This window comes from Capronia coronata (assembly GCF_000585585.1).
Source record: "Capronia coronata CBS 617.96 chromosome Unknown acBCG-supercont1.3, whole genome shotgun sequence".
In the NCBI taxonomy this organism is placed as follows: domain Eukaryota; kingdom Fungi; phylum Ascomycota; class Eurotiomycetes; order Chaetothyriales; family Herpotrichiellaceae; genus Capronia; species Capronia coronata.
The window spans coordinates 1,091,103-1,109,296 of record NW_006912895.1 but is presented as its reverse complement, the minus strand read 5'-3'; the positions used below and the strand labels follow the sequence as shown (position 1 = coordinate 1,109,296).

Sequence of the window (18,194 nt, the reverse complement as noted above, 5' to 3'; positions counted from 1 at the left end):
ATATAAGGTGATATTGATGCTCCTTCGACGTGGTAGGATGGTAGACGCCCTGTCACAGGACGGCGATATTTGCGACATTGTTTTGAGCTTGTGCAGGAGCGACCGCTGGCGTTGAACAGCAAATCTTGGATTGATCGGGGCAAGAGTGACACCATTGTTGATGCCAGCAGCCATCTCGGCCTCCTGATAGTTGTCGAGGTGCAGCGACGAACGAGATACTTGTTTGAGCGGTAACTTAGACCGTCCAAGTTCAAACCGATCGTCCATAGTGACGACCAAATTGTTCAATCATCCATTTTCCAGATTCATTCTCTTGATATCTTCCTCGACAGAGAGTAAGCCTAGTGCCCAGTGCACTCTGGTGGAACCGGATCGGTCGATCAAGCTGCGATCGTGATGGACAAATTCGGACTCATGTGCGGCCTCAGCAGCCGACTTCTGCTGTCCACCATCATCTTGGCCTGCAGCGGGAGCCCCTCTCAACCTTGCACCGTTGACGCGGGCGTCTTTGTCATGTCTACTGAGCGTACGATGGTAAGGAGGAGCCTTTCCCGCCTGACCCATCTTTTCCCAGGCTATCTCGCAAGCAGCGGCAATGGCAGCGGACGTTCGCCAGCCGCACCTCGTTGCAACGTCTTGGAGCTTGCTGATGGTCCACCCACGCTGGCCAGCATCGGTGTATTGCACACCAGCAAAGAGAAGTGGAAATGTACTCTCCATCAATTCACCGCCGAAGGCAGGGTCCAGGGCTCCGCTTTGACCATATCTTTGTGTTGAATAGAGCCCTGCACAGATCTTGCCCACGTTCTGAGCATAGTCGCGCGTAAGATGTGCCGTGACGCCAGCCGATATCATCGCGGCAGGATGCATTTCTGGATGCAAACGCTGCAATAAAATGCGCCCAACGTTGTAGAACGCCATTGTGCAAGCTATTGCTGCATTCCTGTATACCAGAGCCGGCCCGAATGGTGTTGCTATGGGTGACTCAGGAGCTGGCAAGGGATCGAATTCAGGACCTAGAGTCCTTTTGAAGATCTCGAATGCTTTAGCGATTTCAGCATGTTCAGCAAACGCTTTAGAAGTCTCGTCTTCGAGATCTCGTGGCGGCGACGCCCCTTTTGGCTCTTGGCTCACTGCATAAGCTGGATCCCGAATGCTGGCCTGCATGGCTCGCAATGCGGAATTCATCTGGACAGGCTCGCTGGGCGGAGGCATCATACCAAACATAGGCGGACTGCTTGTCGGCCCGGCGCCCGGCCCCTGGCTTGGACCTGGCCTAGTTTGTCTGACTCTGCCCTCATTAGCACTGGGAGCTGGCGAGGGCTTCGTAGCGGTTTGGCCGGCGAACTTCACTGAAGCACCACTCATCCCAGAGTCTGGGCCAGAGGACTTGTGGCTTGACCCAGATTTCGCTTTACCTTTGCCCACGGGGGCTCCAGGGGCACCCGGAGCCCCCGACGGCCCGAATAACCACTTGGGTGGTGTCCATTGGCCTCCTCGAGCGGCAACTGCGCGTTGCTTGCGGGATCGATCTTTGCCTCCAAAGTCGGCCAGCCGGGCCATGACCAGAAGCAAATGATCAAAGGTGGCGTAGGGATTGTCGGCCCTCCCAATCTGACCTCTCGGAGGGCAGTATCTCCAGTGTTCATATGGCATCAAGAGCGGATCACCACTGACCAAACTTTGAAACACGTCTTGCTTACAGTACCACCACCTCAGATCCATTTTCGTCTTGAGGTCTTCGACATCCTTCTCAGAGAGATCAACTAGGCACGTTCCTGATTCGAAGTTTGGCTGGGCCTGATGATCATAGTCCACAGTAAACCCTGTCAACCGACTGATTAAAGTGGCATCGACCTCCCAGTCGATGTCGTCCAGAAGCGCAAGAGGTATCGCCGCCACCCGTCCATAGTTCTCCTGTGTCAAGGAGAATTTAGCAGTCCACTGATTCACTCTTGCTTTCGCTCCCTGTCGCATGCGCCTTGCCTGACGGATCATACCAGCATAATCATGTTCCAACACTAGCTTAGTGGCACCGGACAAATGCAAGTTCCAACGCGAGTGGTCTCCGCTCAGAACCTCATAGAAGCCGAGCACGAGAATCGTCGCCAGTGTCGCAATCTCATGACGTCGCCTGGGAAGACTAAGAAGCTTTCCTACTCTTCGAACTGCGTACGTGAAGTGTTTGACGGCTGGGTCTTCAGATGAATTGGATAACTTGGCCAGATGCAGTCCACCCGTCGCCAGAATTGCGTGTGCAAGTGCAGCATGCGACAAGGCCATGGCTGGGATCGTGAAATTCCAGAGAGTCCTTGCCGGGGCGGCTATAGGGCTGAAGTGATGCCTCTCGTATATGGAAACGCATTGACTTGTAATCTCGACAAAATGCCGGAAAGTGCGCTCGTTTTTCTCATCCCGCAACGGTGACATGGTCATCGCAGGGCGCGATTCTGCCAGAGTCCCGGATTGCACTCTTCGTGAGGTTCCTGGCCTCTGGTTCCACCAACTATGCTGTCCGGACTGATCAAGTATCTGTGTAAGGTTGTCCGTAGCATCTTGGAAAGACATCTCACTTTCGTCCATCTCCACGTCGAAAGGGTCGTCGGGGTCGTTGAGGTCATCATCAACCGTTGCAAGCTCGGTGTCTGCAGCTGTCATAGAAGTTGGAGGCAGTATTGATCGTACAGAATATGGATGCTGGATAAAGCCATGAACACTGTATTGCCTAGCCACGTTATCTATCGAGGTCTTAGCAGCGGACAAATGCCTCATTGAATTAGCTCCGTTATTCCCTACATACCATCTATACTTCCATGAGTAACAGCTTGTACATGCGGCGGAGGTGGTTGGTGGAAAAGAACTGGAGTCTGGTGTCCCTGCGCAAATCTCGGGTAGGCAGGGAAAGCAGAAGGCAATCTCTGATATGGTACTGGAAACCCCTGAGAGCCTGGAATTGCCACTTGGCCCACTGACTGGGGATCAGTTGGAAAGGAAGAAGTCGGGAATGCTATTTCATGACCATATGCCGCAGGTGGTCCAGATACACTCTGTCCCATTGATTCAGATGTCCCATGGTACATTGGCCCGACAGAGTGTCGCCATGCATCAACTGCTTCCGCCTGAGGATCCGGATAAGGCACGACGCTAGAGGGTAGCTGAGGCAGCGCATGATAACTGGCATCGAAAGGTCGTGATTGGGAAGGAGGCGGGACCGAAGGGTTGAGGCTGTGATAGCCTCCCAGATACTGCTGCTCGGATGGCAGGCGTAGATTCAGGAAACCGCTGGGTGGGATGCCTTCGCCCTGAAGCGACAGAAAGCGCTCTGTAGGGATAGGAAACGCGGTCAGGGGAGCTTGGGCTTGTTGTTTATAGATGAGTGGTTGCACATAACCGGCGCATTCGCGTTTTGCTTTGACGCAGTTCTTGCACACCTAGGGAAAGTAATAAGAATTGGCTAGAGATTGAAGGATGTGTCCAACAGTTCAGACTCACCGGCTTCTCCTCGCCACATTTTATTCGCCTTTTGCGACATGCTGAAATACTACTGTCAGGATCGACCCGAGCGGATTGCCTCGCGCGGTGAATGGTAAGACTTACTTAGACAGCCAGTCTTGGTCCTCCTCTTAGCAGCCTGCCTCTTGCTTGCTTCGGAAGCGGGAGTATCCTCCGCCTTGATGCTTGAATCCTTTACAACGACGGGATCCCCCTCTTCAGGTGTTGGAGACATTGAATACTAGCCTCCAGGCATCGGGGACCGCTCATCAAAGCTGGGGCCCTGTCGCGCTATTTGAACTGTGGGTGAATCCGTAACTCATCATAAGACGGCTGTGTTTCTCGGACAGGTGCGAATGTCGATTGAATTAAGAGAGGCACAGTGTGGAAAGACAAGAGCCCCTTGAAAGAGATCTGGGTTGACAACACTGCTGGCACCTGTCGAGGATATGAAAGCCGATGTACTGGTTGCTATCAACGAAGCCCGTGCATGTTTTCGGAACAGTGCATAAGATCGAACCACCCTTGTCTGCCGCGATTCCGATTACTATCCGAGGAGAGGAGGAGGAGGCTGACCAGGAGTTCACCCTAAACTGTTGCCGAGGGGCTGCGTGCCTCAGTGGGATACTTACTCGGTGGTAAGACGACTTCTGCTCTTCTTAAGCAAGGACTTGTGAGACTGGCTTTTTGTAGCCGCATATGCAGAGTGATGCAGTTGCTGGTGGTGATTGGCGGCTCTGTTATAGACAGACCAGGCCCCTCAAGCTGCTCAGTAGTGGTAATGGGATAGCGCAATAGAACCTTACATAGGTGCCGGCCATATCCTCGCTGGATATGCCATATGGCGCTTAGTAGCACTTGTGGATCCACAAAGCAGAAGAAGCAAAAAAAGAGCGGAGGTGCCCAAGTGTAATTGACAACTCCCAGAAAGCCAGGAGTTGGCGGCTGTCAAAAGGAAGTGCTAGTAGTGGCTTCAGGGCCGTGTAAACGACAAGCATGCCAGCTTTCAGTAGGGCTGACTCTACCCACAGCTGCTTCGAGCGTCGAGGCCAGACGGTGGGCTTCGGCGTAGCGGAAGGGTAACACGTAGGTCATTCGTCCTGTGTGTTGGCTTCGGGGGCTAAACAGGAGGAGACCTGTTGGATCGCCGTGGGGCGTTGACCTTGCCCTTTCTGGTATGAGGTTTATTGAACGCCCGAGGTGTTTCGACGGAGGTAATAGAGGCACAAGGCACGGTTTTGGCACTCTGAAAGTACCGACTTGGTGTTCCTCATCGATCTGACCACGTCCAACGTTACGATTCTTTTGTCATGGCAGCATGAACTTCACCGAGGTTACATTGAGGTACGTTGGATTGCGCGAGGGATGAGGTATCATCGCCGGTTGTTGGAAGGAATACTGAATGCCTGGGAAGGAACTCGTTAATCTGAAGATTCGCGCACCGTAACCTCCCAAGGAGCCCGTGTCATATGTGGCGCCCACACCACAAACATGGGTCTCCAGCAGCCCCGCCGTATTCCAGCCGGATCCACGGTACGAGGCTTCGGGGGTGTCACTCTTGAGAAAATGGGGACGGGCGATCCTGTGACAGGCGGTGACCGGAAGGTATTTTGGGTGTGTAACAGTGCTTTGGTGGACTGGCAATACATGCGCTAGAGGCATCTGAGGGTCAATGTAAGTGGATGGTCCTTGAGACAACGCTCTTCTTTCGGGCGTGATCCCGGACGACACATGGCCACTGATGTAGCATATCTTGCATGATCTTCTGTTGATCTTCTGTTGATCATACAATCTGTGATCAGTCGGCGCAAGATGTGAACGTTTTTATTCTACAGGTACCGAGTACCTACCTGGTCGGACCTTCGGGCAACATTGGAAACTGCCAAAAGAAACATCGGTCTTATGCACTGGTACACAGTCTCCTCTTCTTGAAGCGGTCCAACGTCGGGTTGCTTGCCCCCAGCAGCTCGAGTCTGTTACCACGCATGGTGTCGGGAGGGTTGGTGTCATTTGCCGTTCACACCGCTAATGGACCCGATGCAGTTAGCTACATACTGCAGAATCCATATGGCTACCAACCTTGTCTAGGTAGGAAACCAGGTCCATCCAGCACGGGCTGATCAGAGAGCAACGCTATGGCGGCAGCTCGGGGAAGCAGCAGGTGCTGCCGACTGCAACGGCCGAGTCAGTACACTACTGTAAGTAGTAGTGCTAAGGATGGTGGTTGGCTGCCAGGAAGACGCCGACAGGAACAGAACAAAGCCAGGTTGAGGACATCATGTTGTTGGTGCGTTGTAGTAACACAGTAGTGCGAGGGATTGAAAGATGGAGAGAGGGTTTAGGAGGCTGGCGAGTGAAGCCATCACCGGCGAAATAACTCGGTCATTGGAGGGAGCTTGAAAGCGCAACAAACGTCAGGACAAGCGTGAACAGGGAACCTGCCAAACCCCCCGCAATCAGGTGACAAGCCCAACTACTAATTTTGTCCCCAGGCTTGTCGTCATACTACTAGTAGTACTCAGGTGTCAACAAAATTGGTCAAAGGACCTCAAACCCGACAGGTGGCATATCTATCACTGTAGTTGGGATCTAGGGATAAGGAGAAGTCCCTGAAGATACCTAGATCGACTGCTTAGACAGCTGTCAAAGGTTCCTCACGGGCAACCAGAGACCTAAGGAATCCTACTTCCGAGGGTCCTTAGGGGGGTTCCCTAGGAGTCTGGACCCAACTAGCATATCAGGGTGGCTCTTTAGTCTCTTTAGCCTCTTAGCTCTCCCTAATTTACCCCCCATCACCACACTGCACTACTACACTAAACTAGTCCTGGCCAGACATCGGCCCGCAACTAAAATCCTTGGGAGAGAATTTCGGATTGACTCTTTACGTACATCCTGCCACCACCACTACACAGTACACACGAGTTGCACAATAGCACAGACTGTCTGGACGCACAGAGCAGAGTATTCAGCTGCAATCTACATGTTACCAATCTGTCAGCTCCGCCATTTTGAACCTTGCTTCTGTTGAAAGGTCGGGACTAGTTAAAACCTGCATACCGGACCAATACTGCCTAACCACGTCTGGTGTTCCCACGACTGCTCTCTTCTTCTTGTCTCTCGGCAACTGGCATGTTCGCCGTTCCAGGTTGGGCAGTCTCGCCGGCCTCCCTAGTACAGGAATCACGGTCATCGGATACCGGCAAGCGGTCTTCGTCGAAGTCCGCCTCAGATGGAACGAAGAGGAGAAAAATCACACATACAAATGACGAAGACGCTTCCAAGATCACGGGAAGCGAGCTCGAGAAGTTATGGAATCAACACAATGGCTCTAAGGCGTCCGACGGCAGCGGCCAAAAGCGCGGACGGCCCAACAATGAGTCCTTGAAACCCAAACAGAAAGAGCCTGGCGCAGGCCGGGGTAGTGGCGAGGGCGAGCACGAGAAACCAGACGCTGCGGTCAAGACCAAAAAAGAGAAAAAGCAGCATAACGAAAAGTCGGAGAGGAAAGAACAGGCCAAGCAGTCCTACCACGCTCAAAACAATGACACGCAGAAGCCGAGCAAGGCCGACCGCAACGGCGGAAATGATGGCAAAACGCCAACATCTCCGGCTGCCTCGTCCAAGGCCATCATCGAAGCCCTCCCTCCCGTACCGACGCCGGCGAAGTTGACACCACTGCAAGCGAAAATGCGCAGCAAACTGACCTCTGCGCGATTCCGTCATCTTAACGAGACATTGTACACGACCTCCTCTTCCGCGGCGATGGACCTGTTCACCAGCTCACCGGACCTCTTCGCCGAATATCACGCCGGCTTCTCCCAGCAAGTGAAAGATTCATGGCCACAAAATCCAGTCAACCAGTACATCTCCACGATAAAAAGCCGAGGACAACTTGACCTGCAACCCAACACCGCAAAGCCAGGACTGACACCACTGCCACGCCGTAAGACGGGGATCTGCACCATTGCCGACCTAGGATGCGGAGACGCACCACTCGCACGAGGCTGCCAATCGCAGATCAAGAATCTGAAGCTCAAATTCCACAATTTCGACCTGCACGCGCCCAACACTCACGTCACGAAGGCCGACATTGCGAACCTGCCGCTGCGCGACGGCGAAGTCGATGTGGCCGTCTTCTGCTTGAGCCTGATGGGCACCAACTGGCTGGCCTTCGTCGAGGAAGCATGGCGCATCCTCCGCGGAGACGGGAAAGGCGAAGTGTGGGTCTCCGAAGTCAAGTCTCGCTTTGGACGGCCCAAAAAGGGCCCGGGCCATGTCGTGGAGAACAGTGTCGGCAAGAGACGCAAGAAGCCTAAACAAAATGGGAAGCCCGACGACGCGGACGATGATCGCTTGGTGGGAGAGGAGGTCTTTGTGGAGGACTCCGAGTCGGCCGCTACAGATGAGACAGACATCAGCGCCTTCGTCAAGGTGTTCTCGCGCCGTGGCTTTGTCCTGCGTGAAGAGTCGGTCGACAAAAGCAACAAAATGTTTGTGAGTATGGTGTTTGTCAAGGCTGGCGTGCCGAGTGCTGGCAAGTATAAATGGCTGAAGTGGAATGGGCGAGACTATGTCAAAGTCCACGATGGCAAGATGAGATTCATCAGTGGCCAAGGCGGAAAGAAGGCTGTGGACAATGACGACGATGTGTCGCCTGAAGAGGAGGCCAAAGTCTTGAAGCCTTGCGTGTATAAGACTAGATAAGAACATCATATCGGAATGGAAAACACGCCATCGACACCAATTTGATTGAGGTGCTAGTGCTAGTTCTTTTCCCCTAATCACGAGGCTGTCGGCTCCTGTCGACAGCTCTGACTAGCCTCTACTCGTATTCGCAACGCTTAATCCTGCTAGAAACGACCAAGCCACTGGAGAGCTTATAATCTCGGCCTGACAGAAGCAAGACTCTTCAGACACGTAACTGTCACGTGTGAATAGGAGAGAGGCATATCCATGCATTGGGTCTGGGTATCATTTCGGTCACCGTCATCTTTTCATACAATTCATCAACATCATGAAGCCCCTAGCCAACTGCGCTTCATCTCCTTCACGGTGGACATCACGCCCTCCAACACCATGCGCAAAGCCCCATACATATCAAACGTCAAAGAAACAGATCGTCCCGCCTCTGGACTTCCGCATAAGTCAAGCGGCCGCAGAGACTGAGCAAAGACACGGTCTCCGTAGTCGCGAACCAGTTGAGCGCATCAATCAAGATCTTCAGATGCCGATTGAAATGCTCCTCATACTTCCGAATCGACTCTTCGATCCTCTTCATCCGGGCCGGGTCGGTAGGAGGCGGCAGTTGTGGAGGCGCCGTCCCCGCAGATTTTCCTGTTGTCCCTTGGGCCTGGAGGCTGGTGTCTGCCTCATACAGGGTTTTCGTGATGTGCTCGACGTAAGAGGCAAACATTCCACAGCCCGTCATCAGCTTGGCGTGCAATCGCAGCAACTTGGCTTGAGTGAGGCCGAGGTCTTTCATGCACGAGTCCAGCATGTCGACATGATCCTGCATCAACTCATCCACGGTGGGCTTTGACTTGGGCCGGAGGCCGCCGGTATTCGACTCTTCTTCCGTCTCTTCGTCGCGCTCTGCGTCGTCGACGTGAAGCATGAGCTTTTGCCAATTTGGCTCAATCACCTCGGCCGTGGCGAAGAAGAGCATTTGCTGGACAAAGACGAGCATGCGCGAGCGCAGCGTCCACACTCGCCGTTTCCATAGCTCGAATCTCCTGTCCGAGGACTTGTGGATCCAGGCCTTCTCTTTCGCGTGGATAGACCAGCATCCGACAAGTTGAGTCTCGAGGTGACGCAAGGCCAGCGTGTATCGGAAGATGAGCTGGTATCGCATCACCGTCTTCCGACTTATGATCAATGACAACGGGAACGGAACGGTATAGTCGAGTTCAAGGGCATCGAATCCGATGATTTCTTTCTCTTCGTCTTCTTTTTTGTCCCTTCGATTCTTTTCCGCCGACGCAGCCTGCGCAGCTGCCGGCGTCTTGTACTGATCCATCATGGATTCTGGATTGTCCTGGTCCATTCCTTGCACGTTGACAACCTTGATCAGCCACTGCGTCAACCCCACAGAGTTCATTTTGACCTTGACATCTTCTTTGAATGGATCCGCAACTGCTATACTCCCGGGCTGATGGAGCACTAAATCAAGCAGCGATTGCAGTTTGCCGATGTTCACATCCTTGTGCTTTTTCCGAAGCTCTGATTCGCTCAGTTCAAGGAAATACAAGAAGAATTCGGCGCGATCTTGGAAAAAGTAATGCTTCATGGATCGTAGGCGACTGCGAAGCGAGTTCTTCGTAAGAAGGAGATGGAGCAACTCCTTGTTTGCGAATGAGTAAGCGTTGTTGACATTGTCGAGAAAACGGGGATCGTCAAAGGTTGCGGGAGTGTCGACTATCTTGCTGGAGACATTGACACCGCCACACTCCCGGACGACGTTGAGATATTTCCCGGCCAGCAGAACCTTGTCTTTGACCGCTTCAAGCTGCGGAGGGATCTCCTTCTCACGCATGTAATAGCGTTTCTCCCAATATTCGTCGGTGTAGTCCTCGTCCAGCCGCTCTCGCTTGATACTCGCCCTCTCCCCAACCAGGAATTCCGAGTGCGGGTCATTAATGCCACCATGGTGGAGCCATTCGTTGAGCATGACCATGTACGGTCTGCTAGATTCTCGCAATAACATCTCTAGTATTCGTCGGGCAGCGGGGTCCCCAGAGAAGGTCGACAGTCGATGCGTTAACAGGCCCAAGACGTTACCACCAATGCACTTTTTATGGCTGAGACTCCCGGGTAATAGATCGCCACCCTCCTTCAGCCGCTCAATGATGTTGTCCGGGTCGAAGTCATCAATAGAATCATCAATATCTTCATCCAGAAGGGAGTTCTTCTTGAGCAGTTCTTGCGCCAACGAGTATAACTGTGCCAGACATTGCATCGTCGGAATGACTGCGATGTGCATTTGGTGTAACGTGAAGGTTGGATCGTTCAGCACCTTCATTTCCAACTGAGCAACGAGGATGAGAAAGTCCTTTAGGAGATTGCGAATGGCTGCGCAGAGCGCATGGTTGACAGAACCAAACTCTTCTCTGCTCTGGACCTCGACAAAGGCCTCCAAGGCACAATGATGGGTTGCCATGGACAGCATTGAGCTCGTCAGGTCCTTCAGGCTCGGGTCCAAGCCCGGTAATGGCTCGAATGGAGGTCCATTCAGACGCTCTTTCTCGTCGGCCGGATTGTAACTGTCCCGAAAGCGGATATACTGTCCCTCAAATCCCAGAAAGACATAAAGCAGGTCGTCCAAGATTGCTCGTTCTTGCTCTTGCATGGACATGGTCTCTAGCGCAACCGGATCCAGACTCGAGGGCGCATTGCGCGATAATGGTGGTGCCGTCACTCTGGTGGCTAAAGGCGCAGAAGAATGTGGGATTATTGACACAGAAGGAGCCCATGGTCCTAAAGAGATGTTCAGTCCTTATCCCGGTCCTCCAAAACAGATTCACAAACCTATGTTCTCGTTGTTGGAGGCTCTTTTGGGAACTGGACTACCAGCACTCCGTCTCCGATCAGCATTGTTCTTCCTACTCTCAGCATTCGAAGTCTCCTTCCTTGGACTCCTCCGCGTCAACAGCGTCTCAGTTGTGGTCACAGTCGACTTCTCCCGCCGCCTTTCCAGTCCGCTGAACCTATTTTCGCTCTTGGAATGCTTGTGTGTGCCCTCGCCGACCTCGCTATAGGCGGTAGGGTATATTGGAGAATCTGCGTCGCGAGCAAATGGTCGTTCGTAGTTCTGGGTCCGAGTCGAGTTCACGCGAGATGTACCGTCGGGGTGGTGAGTGCTTCGTCGTTCAGTGGCTGATGCACTCCTGTAATGTAGGGACGCCATGGTTGCAAGGCCTCATCGTTCCCGCGGCCTGGAGAGCGGCTGAAGTCGTGTGCAATGTGTCTGTTGTGTGTTTACTGGACGTCGACCGGGGCTGCTGGTAGTATGGGTGGGCGCATCTATGATTGTTATACTGCACAGTAGATACGTAGGTCCCTAGGTACACAGCAGTGCGGACGAGGCGCGTCAGCGATTAACGCGACTTTAGACTTCGGTATTTTGAGTTAGAGGCACGATCGATATAGAAGCGGCATGATATTTTTTTCCGATCCGTATATTTAAGCCACGCTGCTTGAATATTTCCAAGGATATTGACACCTAAGTGATTTATGAATATGAATACATCTCGTCTCTCCTCTCAAAGGACTCTTGCCTTGCTGTGATGAGAGAAGAATGCCTCTGTAGATGCAGGTCACTATCATTAAGGTGCGGGCGAGGTGCTAGTGCCTAAGGCATTGAGTAGCGCAAGGCTGTCAAAGCGGCAAGGCTTGGCAGGCTGCGTGCTACGGCGTGAGGATGCAACTTGAATCCGTGTTGCGTATCCTGCGGTGCCTGGTTCAGTTGTTTCAGACCACGACGTGCTGAGCATCGTCGTAACCTGCCAGAGCTTCGACGTTACAAAATAAACACAATTCTCCTGCAATACATTTGATCCTTTCAAGTGACTTTACCACATCCGCTTTCAAGATGTTCATCGCTCGGAGCGAGTATGATCGAGGGATCAAGTGAGCCAGAGTGTATCTTTATTGCGGTATTGTATCATACTGATATGCCATAGCACTTTCTCGCCCGAAGGCCGTCTCTTCCAGGTTGAGTACTCGCTAGAAGCCATCAAACTTGGTTCCACAGCAATCGGGGTATGAGACCTCACCTGCCTCGTTCAGGAAGAGCACTTATTCACACTTGCCAGGTCGCTACGTCTCATGGCGTTCTGCTCGGAGTCGAGAAGCGTGTCACCTCGCCGCTACTGGTCTCATCCAGCATCGAGAAGATAGTCGAGATTGACAGACATATTGGCTGCGCCATGTCCGGTCTTCAAGCAGATGCACGGAGTATGATTGAGCACGCTCGAGTGGAATCACAAAATCATGCCTTCAACTTCAACGAGAGACTGAAAGTCGAGAGCTGCACGCAAGCCATTTGCGATCTGGCGCTGAGATTCGGCGAGGGAGCTCAAGGAGAGGAGTCAATAATGAGTCGACCTTTTGGTGTTGCCTTACTGATAGCTGGCTGGGATGAGGACAATGGTCCACAACTGTGAGCTCTTCCGTGGCAAAGCATGGACTTCCACTGATTCCTATAGGTATCATGCTGAACCCTCCGGCACTTTCTACCGCTACGATGCAAAAGCGATCGGGTCCGGCAGCGAAGGCGCACAAGCCGAACTACAGTCAGAATACCACAGATCTCTGACACTCGAAGAAGCCGAGACTTTGGTTTTGAAGACGCTGAAGCAGGTCATGGAAGAGAAACTGGACTCGAAGAATGTCCAGTTAGCAAGCGTCACTAAAGAAAAGGGTTTTCAAATCTACAGCGATGAGCAGATGAGCACTGTGGTTGCGAGACTCGAAGGCGATTAAACAATACGAGCAGCAGTCTGTTGGCAATATGGTTCAAGGCACAAGCATGGTAACGGAGTCGAGGCGCGACAAAGGGCATCTGCTTCGAAGGGCAGGCTTTTGAGTTTCAGAAAGAAAAATGGACCAATCTGACACAGTGCCAACAACCATTTCTCTTGCGGATTTATCGTTTTATATGCTACTGATGCGGCGTAGGTCTAATTTTGATTGCGACAACGGAGCGTCATTCAACACACAGCTCGCCGCTCACTTGACTTCGTCCCCGATCGTGGCAGTCTCAAGCATAACTGGGAGCACTCTACTCCCTGGGGCGCTCGGCCTGTGGTGTGATGCGGGCAATGTGACGTCGCTGGCCGTCCTCCCAGTCGATCAGGGCAGAGTGTGCTGTCCACAGGTCAGCAGAAGTTTCATTCTGGGAACGGCTTTGGAGACTCACCTGTAACCCGGTTGTCCCAGACGACAACAGTGTTGGGCTGCCATTTAACTCGGCATTGCAAATCTTGACTCATGGCGATATGGTCATATAAGAACTTGAGGAGGTAGTCGCTCTCTTCTTGTTTATAGCCGACAATGTATCGGGTGAACTGGGGGTTGACAAACAAAGCCTTCTCTCCGGTGGCTGGGTGAGTTCTCACGAGAGGATGGATGGATCTGCTCCAAGTCAGTCACCCGCACCTCAACACTCGGCCCTGACCGTGAAGACTTACGAGACGGGGTTTCGTCGCACAATGCTGCCCCTGTTCCGGGCGCTGGTCGCTTGTTCGTATCCCGAATGAACCGCCTGAAGACCAGCTAAACGCTCGCGGAAAGCGGGAGAAAGTCTCTCATATGCCTTTGCCTGGTTGACGAACAGCGTGTCGCCACCAGCACCCGGCACGTCGAGGGCGTACAGAAATGTGGTCCCGGGAGGTTGATTCTCGTAGGTGACATCGCTGTGCCAGGCGACAGAGTTGGTTCGGCTGTTCAAGAATTCCAAGAAGGATCGGTCGTCTGCGCCTCGATGGACAAGGTGGACTTCAGGATATCCCGCTGGTGCTCCACTGGAGCGAGTCAGCATGGCTACGCGCCCAGCGTGAACGGATGGCGTGTTTACCTGATGGGGTGAATGTGCAGTCTGCCAAAGTATCGTGCGAAGTCCAACGCTTTCTCGATGGGGAGGGAAGCGAAGTCCTGGTCTCTGAAGGCGACGACCTTTCTCTGCGCCACCAACAGAGCCAACTCATCCTTGCCCTTGTCGTCTAATTGGGAAAGTTGGATACCAGTGACCTCGGCACCAATCGACGCGGTGATGTGCTCAATATGGCTTCCCTCCTTCAACAGGTTTTTAAAGGAAGGGTCGGCATCTTTTCCGTGCTCGTAGTGCTCAAAGGGTTCGAGAGGAGGGTAACTGGAGACCACGATTGGACGTCAGCAAATGCTGGACAGAGTATACGAGGCCAAGCCAGTGGCAGGGCCATCATATGCAGTGGCTGAATGTCACAGAGGAGGTTGAACTCACACTTCACCCTTCTCGTTGTCCCACACTGGCAGATAACTACCGAATCGTCAATAAATGCGCCACCAACAGTCTTGGTTTGCACGCTTACTGAGGGTATGTCGCTGCAGCGAACTTGTCGGTGCCCTTCAATTCGTTCTCGAGCAAATAGCCAGTCGTGTTCAGCTCCTTATAAGGGCCCACGCCGCCCCCGGGCGCTGGGGGTGGAACGGACGGGGTAGTGGTTGAAGAGAGGGCAGCCATGGTTACAGAAATCACGTACACGTATGGCAAGGTAAATAACGACCGGGAATCTCCTCAGGAAAGAATGAACGGCTCTTTGGCTGGTTACAATATATACTGCGCGGATGGATGTACGGCACGAACTGAGTGAGATGTCTCCCCTGATTTAGCAGCCAGTTGTCCATGCTGCCATCACCATCATCGATGCTTGCGCAACTCGATCTCATATCACGCAAACCCCATACACCCCATACACAGTACAGCAGCAGCAGGATCCTAACCAGGGAACGGATAGCACAGAGCCAGTCTGGATGAGAGGGAGCTGGGGGTGGCCATTGACAACGGCCACAGCGCACGTCTTCTGGCTCGGGATTGCGTGATCAGCCCAAGATGGTAGGTGTGTACCACTACTCGCTGTCGCCGGTGGAACCGCCTCCTCGACCTGGATCGCGCCATAGCCTCGTCTCATCACGCTCTGGAGAATGGATGGTGGACAGGCCATCTGATAAGCATGTGTGCCAATAACAATCCGAAGTCTTGATCTATCTGATGTCGCTTGGCTGGTCTCGACCCATATGGGATCAACTCGACTTATTTCCATAAGGGGATTCATTCCTACTACAACACTTGATGATCAGGTAACGTGCTATCTCAAGCAGACGAATGAGCTGGTCCTACAGAATACAGCAGTATTGCGAACATTGGCGGCTGGTCGATCATTGGGCAATACCGTTGAAACTCACCACCCTCCCCTGGCAGATCTGCATGCTGTCCCTTTGCCTCGCTTCTCGTCCCTGGCTCGAGCGACAGCGCGCCATGAATGAATGCATTGCAATGCACATGCTGCCTCTGTCTCGACTGCAACGTCGACGGAGCACGTCATCACGACATACCATGGCCCTGGCAAAAGGTATTCGCGAACAAAAGCCCAGGTGCGAGGGGGTACAATATAAAATGGAAAGGTAGGGTCGAAGGTGAGGAAGTGAAGACATTATTGCCCCTCGACTTTGACGCAAGCCACACTGCATTCAGCCATCGCTTTGGCACCGTTCCTGAACTAAGGCGATGAAGGCCGTAACCAAGTCATCGGGAAGCTCGCGGGAGCTAGAGCTTGATCTCAAAGGAACCGGAGACGGTGCGCTGCTAGTGAGATCTGAGGATGGACTCGCGTCCGGCAGCAGCAACGCCAGCTCCATCGTCGCCGAGGACGAGACGTTCTTGAAAGTTCCTGGCGAAGACAACTACGTGCCCATCGACAAGTACGAAGGGCGACACCGCTGGGACCCCCAGTTCCAATGGGACCCGGTGGAAGAGAAACAGCTCGTTCGAAAGATAGACCTCCGGATCTGTTCGTGGGTGTGCTTGACCTTCTTCGCCCTGCAGCTCGACAGGGCGAACATCGTGCAAGCCTTGACCGATGACATGTTGGAGGATCTCGGCCTGACCACCAACGACTACAACTACGGGCAGACGATATTCTATCTCTGTTTCTTGGCGGCCGAGCTGCCGTCGCAGCTGATATCCAAGAAACTGGGCCCCGACCGATGGATCCCGATCCAAATGATCTGCTGGAGCCTCGTGGCCAGCTTCCAGGCTCTCCTGAACGGAAGGTCTTCGTTCTATACGTGTCGAGCCCTGCTAGGGCTGATTGAAGGCGGCGTAAGTTTGACAGGACTCCATTTTTCTATTCCATCGCCACCATTCCATACCGATATCCCTCTTCGTACTATCCTCTCGTCTCGCTGCTTTCACGTGCCATATGGCGGTCGTCAACTGACGTGCAAACACCAGTTCATTCCCGACACCATTCTCTACCTCTCATACTGGTACAAGGGAAAAGAACTACCCGCGCGGCTGGCCTGGTTCTGGACATCCTACCAAGCGACCAGCATCGTCGGTGCGTTTCTGGCGGCCGCCATCCTGACCATGCGCGGAATCAACGGCATGGCAGGCTGGCAATGGCTGTTCGCCCTGGAGGGCACGGTGACCGGCCTCATCGGCGTCGCCACGTACTTCTACATGCCCCCGAGCCCAACGCAGACGGCATCACGGTTCCGCGGCAAGAACGGCTGGTTCAGCGAACGGCAGGAGAAGATCATGGTGAACCGGATCCTGCGCGACGACCCGTCCAAGGGCGACATGCACAACCGACAGGCCGTCACGCCGAAACTGCTGTATTACGCCCTGTGCGATTGGGAGATGTGGCCCATCTACCTGATCGGCCTGTCGTTCCTCATCCCCAACTACCCGATCACGCAGTATCTGACGTTGATCCTGAAGGAATCGTTCGGCCGCTTCGAGGTCAACATGCTGTCCATCCCGTCGTATGTGCTGTTCATCATCAACCTGCTCTTCTTCACCTGGGTCTCGGAGAAGACGAACCAGCGCTTCCTCACCGGCCTGGTCAGTCAGATCTGGGCCATGCCCTTGCTCATTGCTTCGGAATATCTTCCCGGCCATGCGTCCAGATGGGTCAAATATACTCTGGCGACTCTGCTTGTCGGGACGCCCTACGTACATGCGATCCATGTCGCTATCACGAGTCGCAATGCTGGTTCGGTTCGCACTCGGACTGTTGCGTCGGCATTGTATAACATGTTTGTGCAAGCGAGCAATATCATCGGATCAAATGTGAGTGACATCCTTGTTTTGCTCTATATTTGGAAGAGCAGACCCTGCTTTATTACTTCCTCGCCACACCTGATCTTCAAGGGGGCGGTATGCTGTCGCCCCAAACTTCGTCATGCAATCATGCAGTCATCCTCTACACCAGCGTCAAAATGATCTATACTAACCTTCCGATGTCTTTCTGCTATAGATCTTTCGAACCGACGACAAACCACTCTACAGAACAGGCTACAAAGTCCTAATCGCCATCTGCGCCTACAACATCCTCCTATTTATATTCGCCAAATGGTTCTACGTATGGCGAAACAGGTACGTCGATACTTGTTCTCTCTTGCTCTGTGCTTGTACCGATACCTTCGGCATCAATCTTTCCTTATGGATTTAACTACACCTCTATGTCCTGACTTCCACTCAACTATTCGATCTATCCGCCCCTGCTACTACTACTCCTCCTCCTTTCCCAAAGGCTTAGGACCACTTCTCTTCCTTTCTGGCTGTCTAGCAATCAAAGCTAACTCTCTCCTCTTCCGTCTTGGTATTTAGGGTGCGCGACCGAAAATGGAACTCAATGACTCCAGATCAGCAGCGGACGTATCTAGCCACCACTAAAGATAAAGGGAACAAATTACTCACCTTCCGCTTTGCGCATTAATTGATGGGTATAGAGAGACGGAGACAGAGTCAGACACATGGGAAATATATACAGATTAGTATCCGATCTTACCCGTTGCCTTAAGGACTGGTTCACTTTTCTGTACAACTCTCGCTCAGTCCTCTCGAGCTTTGCTTGGCTGTGCTATGCATACAAGACATATGGGATGCAAAAAATATAGACTACACTTACTATACCACAGAACAGCGCAGCATGATACACGAA

General features: G+C 52.9%; 6 protein-coding genes across 6 annotated transcripts; 3 read left to right on the top strand and 3 right to left on the bottom strand.

Annotated features, from left to right (window-relative positions):
- Positions 1-288: 288 nt before the first annotated feature.
- On the bottom strand, positions 289-3,727 carry A1O1_03703 (uncharacterized protein; the record flags this gene model as incomplete). The annotated part of the gene is made up of 4 exons (XM_007724604.1): positions 289-2,738; positions 2,801-3,431; positions 3,493-3,533; positions 3,598-3,727. 4 exons carry the CDS (start codon positions 3,725-3,727, stop codon positions 289-291), a joined length of 3,252 nt encoding a protein of 1,083 aa, XP_007722794.1.
- A 2,894-nt stretch (positions 3,728-6,621) lies between these two features.
- A1O1_03702 (uncharacterized protein) lies at positions 6,622-8,196 on the top strand (the record flags this gene model as incomplete). Its single annotated transcript, XM_007724603.1, has 1 exon — positions 6,622-8,196. One exon carries the CDS (start codon positions 6,622-6,624, stop codon positions 8,194-8,196), a length of 1,575 nt encoding a protein of 524 aa, XP_007722793.1.
- A 400-nt stretch (positions 8,197-8,596) lies between these two features.
- A1O1_03701 (uncharacterized protein) lies at positions 8,597-11,395 on the bottom strand (the record flags this gene model as incomplete). Its single annotated transcript, XM_007724602.1, has 2 exons — positions 8,597-10,965; positions 11,017-11,395. 2 exons carry the CDS (start codon positions 11,393-11,395, stop codon positions 8,597-8,599), a joined length of 2,748 nt encoding a protein of 915 aa, XP_007722792.1.
- A 684-nt stretch (positions 11,396-12,079) lies between these two features.
- A1O1_03700 (proteasome component PUP2) lies at positions 12,080-12,972 on the top strand (the record flags this gene model as incomplete). The annotated part of the gene is made up of 4 exons (XM_007724601.1): positions 12,080-12,117; positions 12,171-12,249; positions 12,303-12,649; positions 12,696-12,972. The coding sequence occupies 4 exons, from the start codon at positions 12,080-12,082 to the stop codon at positions 12,970-12,972; spliced, it is 741 nt and encodes a 246-aa protein (XP_007722791.1).
- Positions 12,973-13,270: 298 nt separating this feature from the next.
- Positions 13,271-14,710, bottom strand: A1O1_03699 (taurine dioxygenase; the record flags this gene model as incomplete). The annotated part of the gene is made up of 6 exons (XM_007724600.1): positions 13,271-13,356; positions 13,409-13,623; positions 13,680-14,012; positions 14,066-14,359; positions 14,471-14,506; positions 14,559-14,710. 6 exons carry the CDS (start codon positions 14,708-14,710, stop codon positions 13,271-13,273), a joined length of 1,116 nt encoding a protein of 371 aa, XP_007722790.1.
- Positions 14,711-15,754: 1,044 nt separating this feature from the next.
- On the top strand, positions 15,755-17,969 carry A1O1_03698 (uncharacterized protein; the record flags this gene model as incomplete). Its single annotated transcript, XM_007724599.1, has 4 exons — positions 15,755-16,348; positions 16,481-17,320; positions 17,508-17,626; positions 17,861-17,969. The coding sequence occupies 4 exons, from the start codon at positions 15,755-15,757 to the stop codon at positions 17,967-17,969; spliced, it is 1,662 nt and encodes a 553-aa protein (XP_007722789.1).
- Positions 17,970-18,194: the final 225 nt, after the last annotated feature.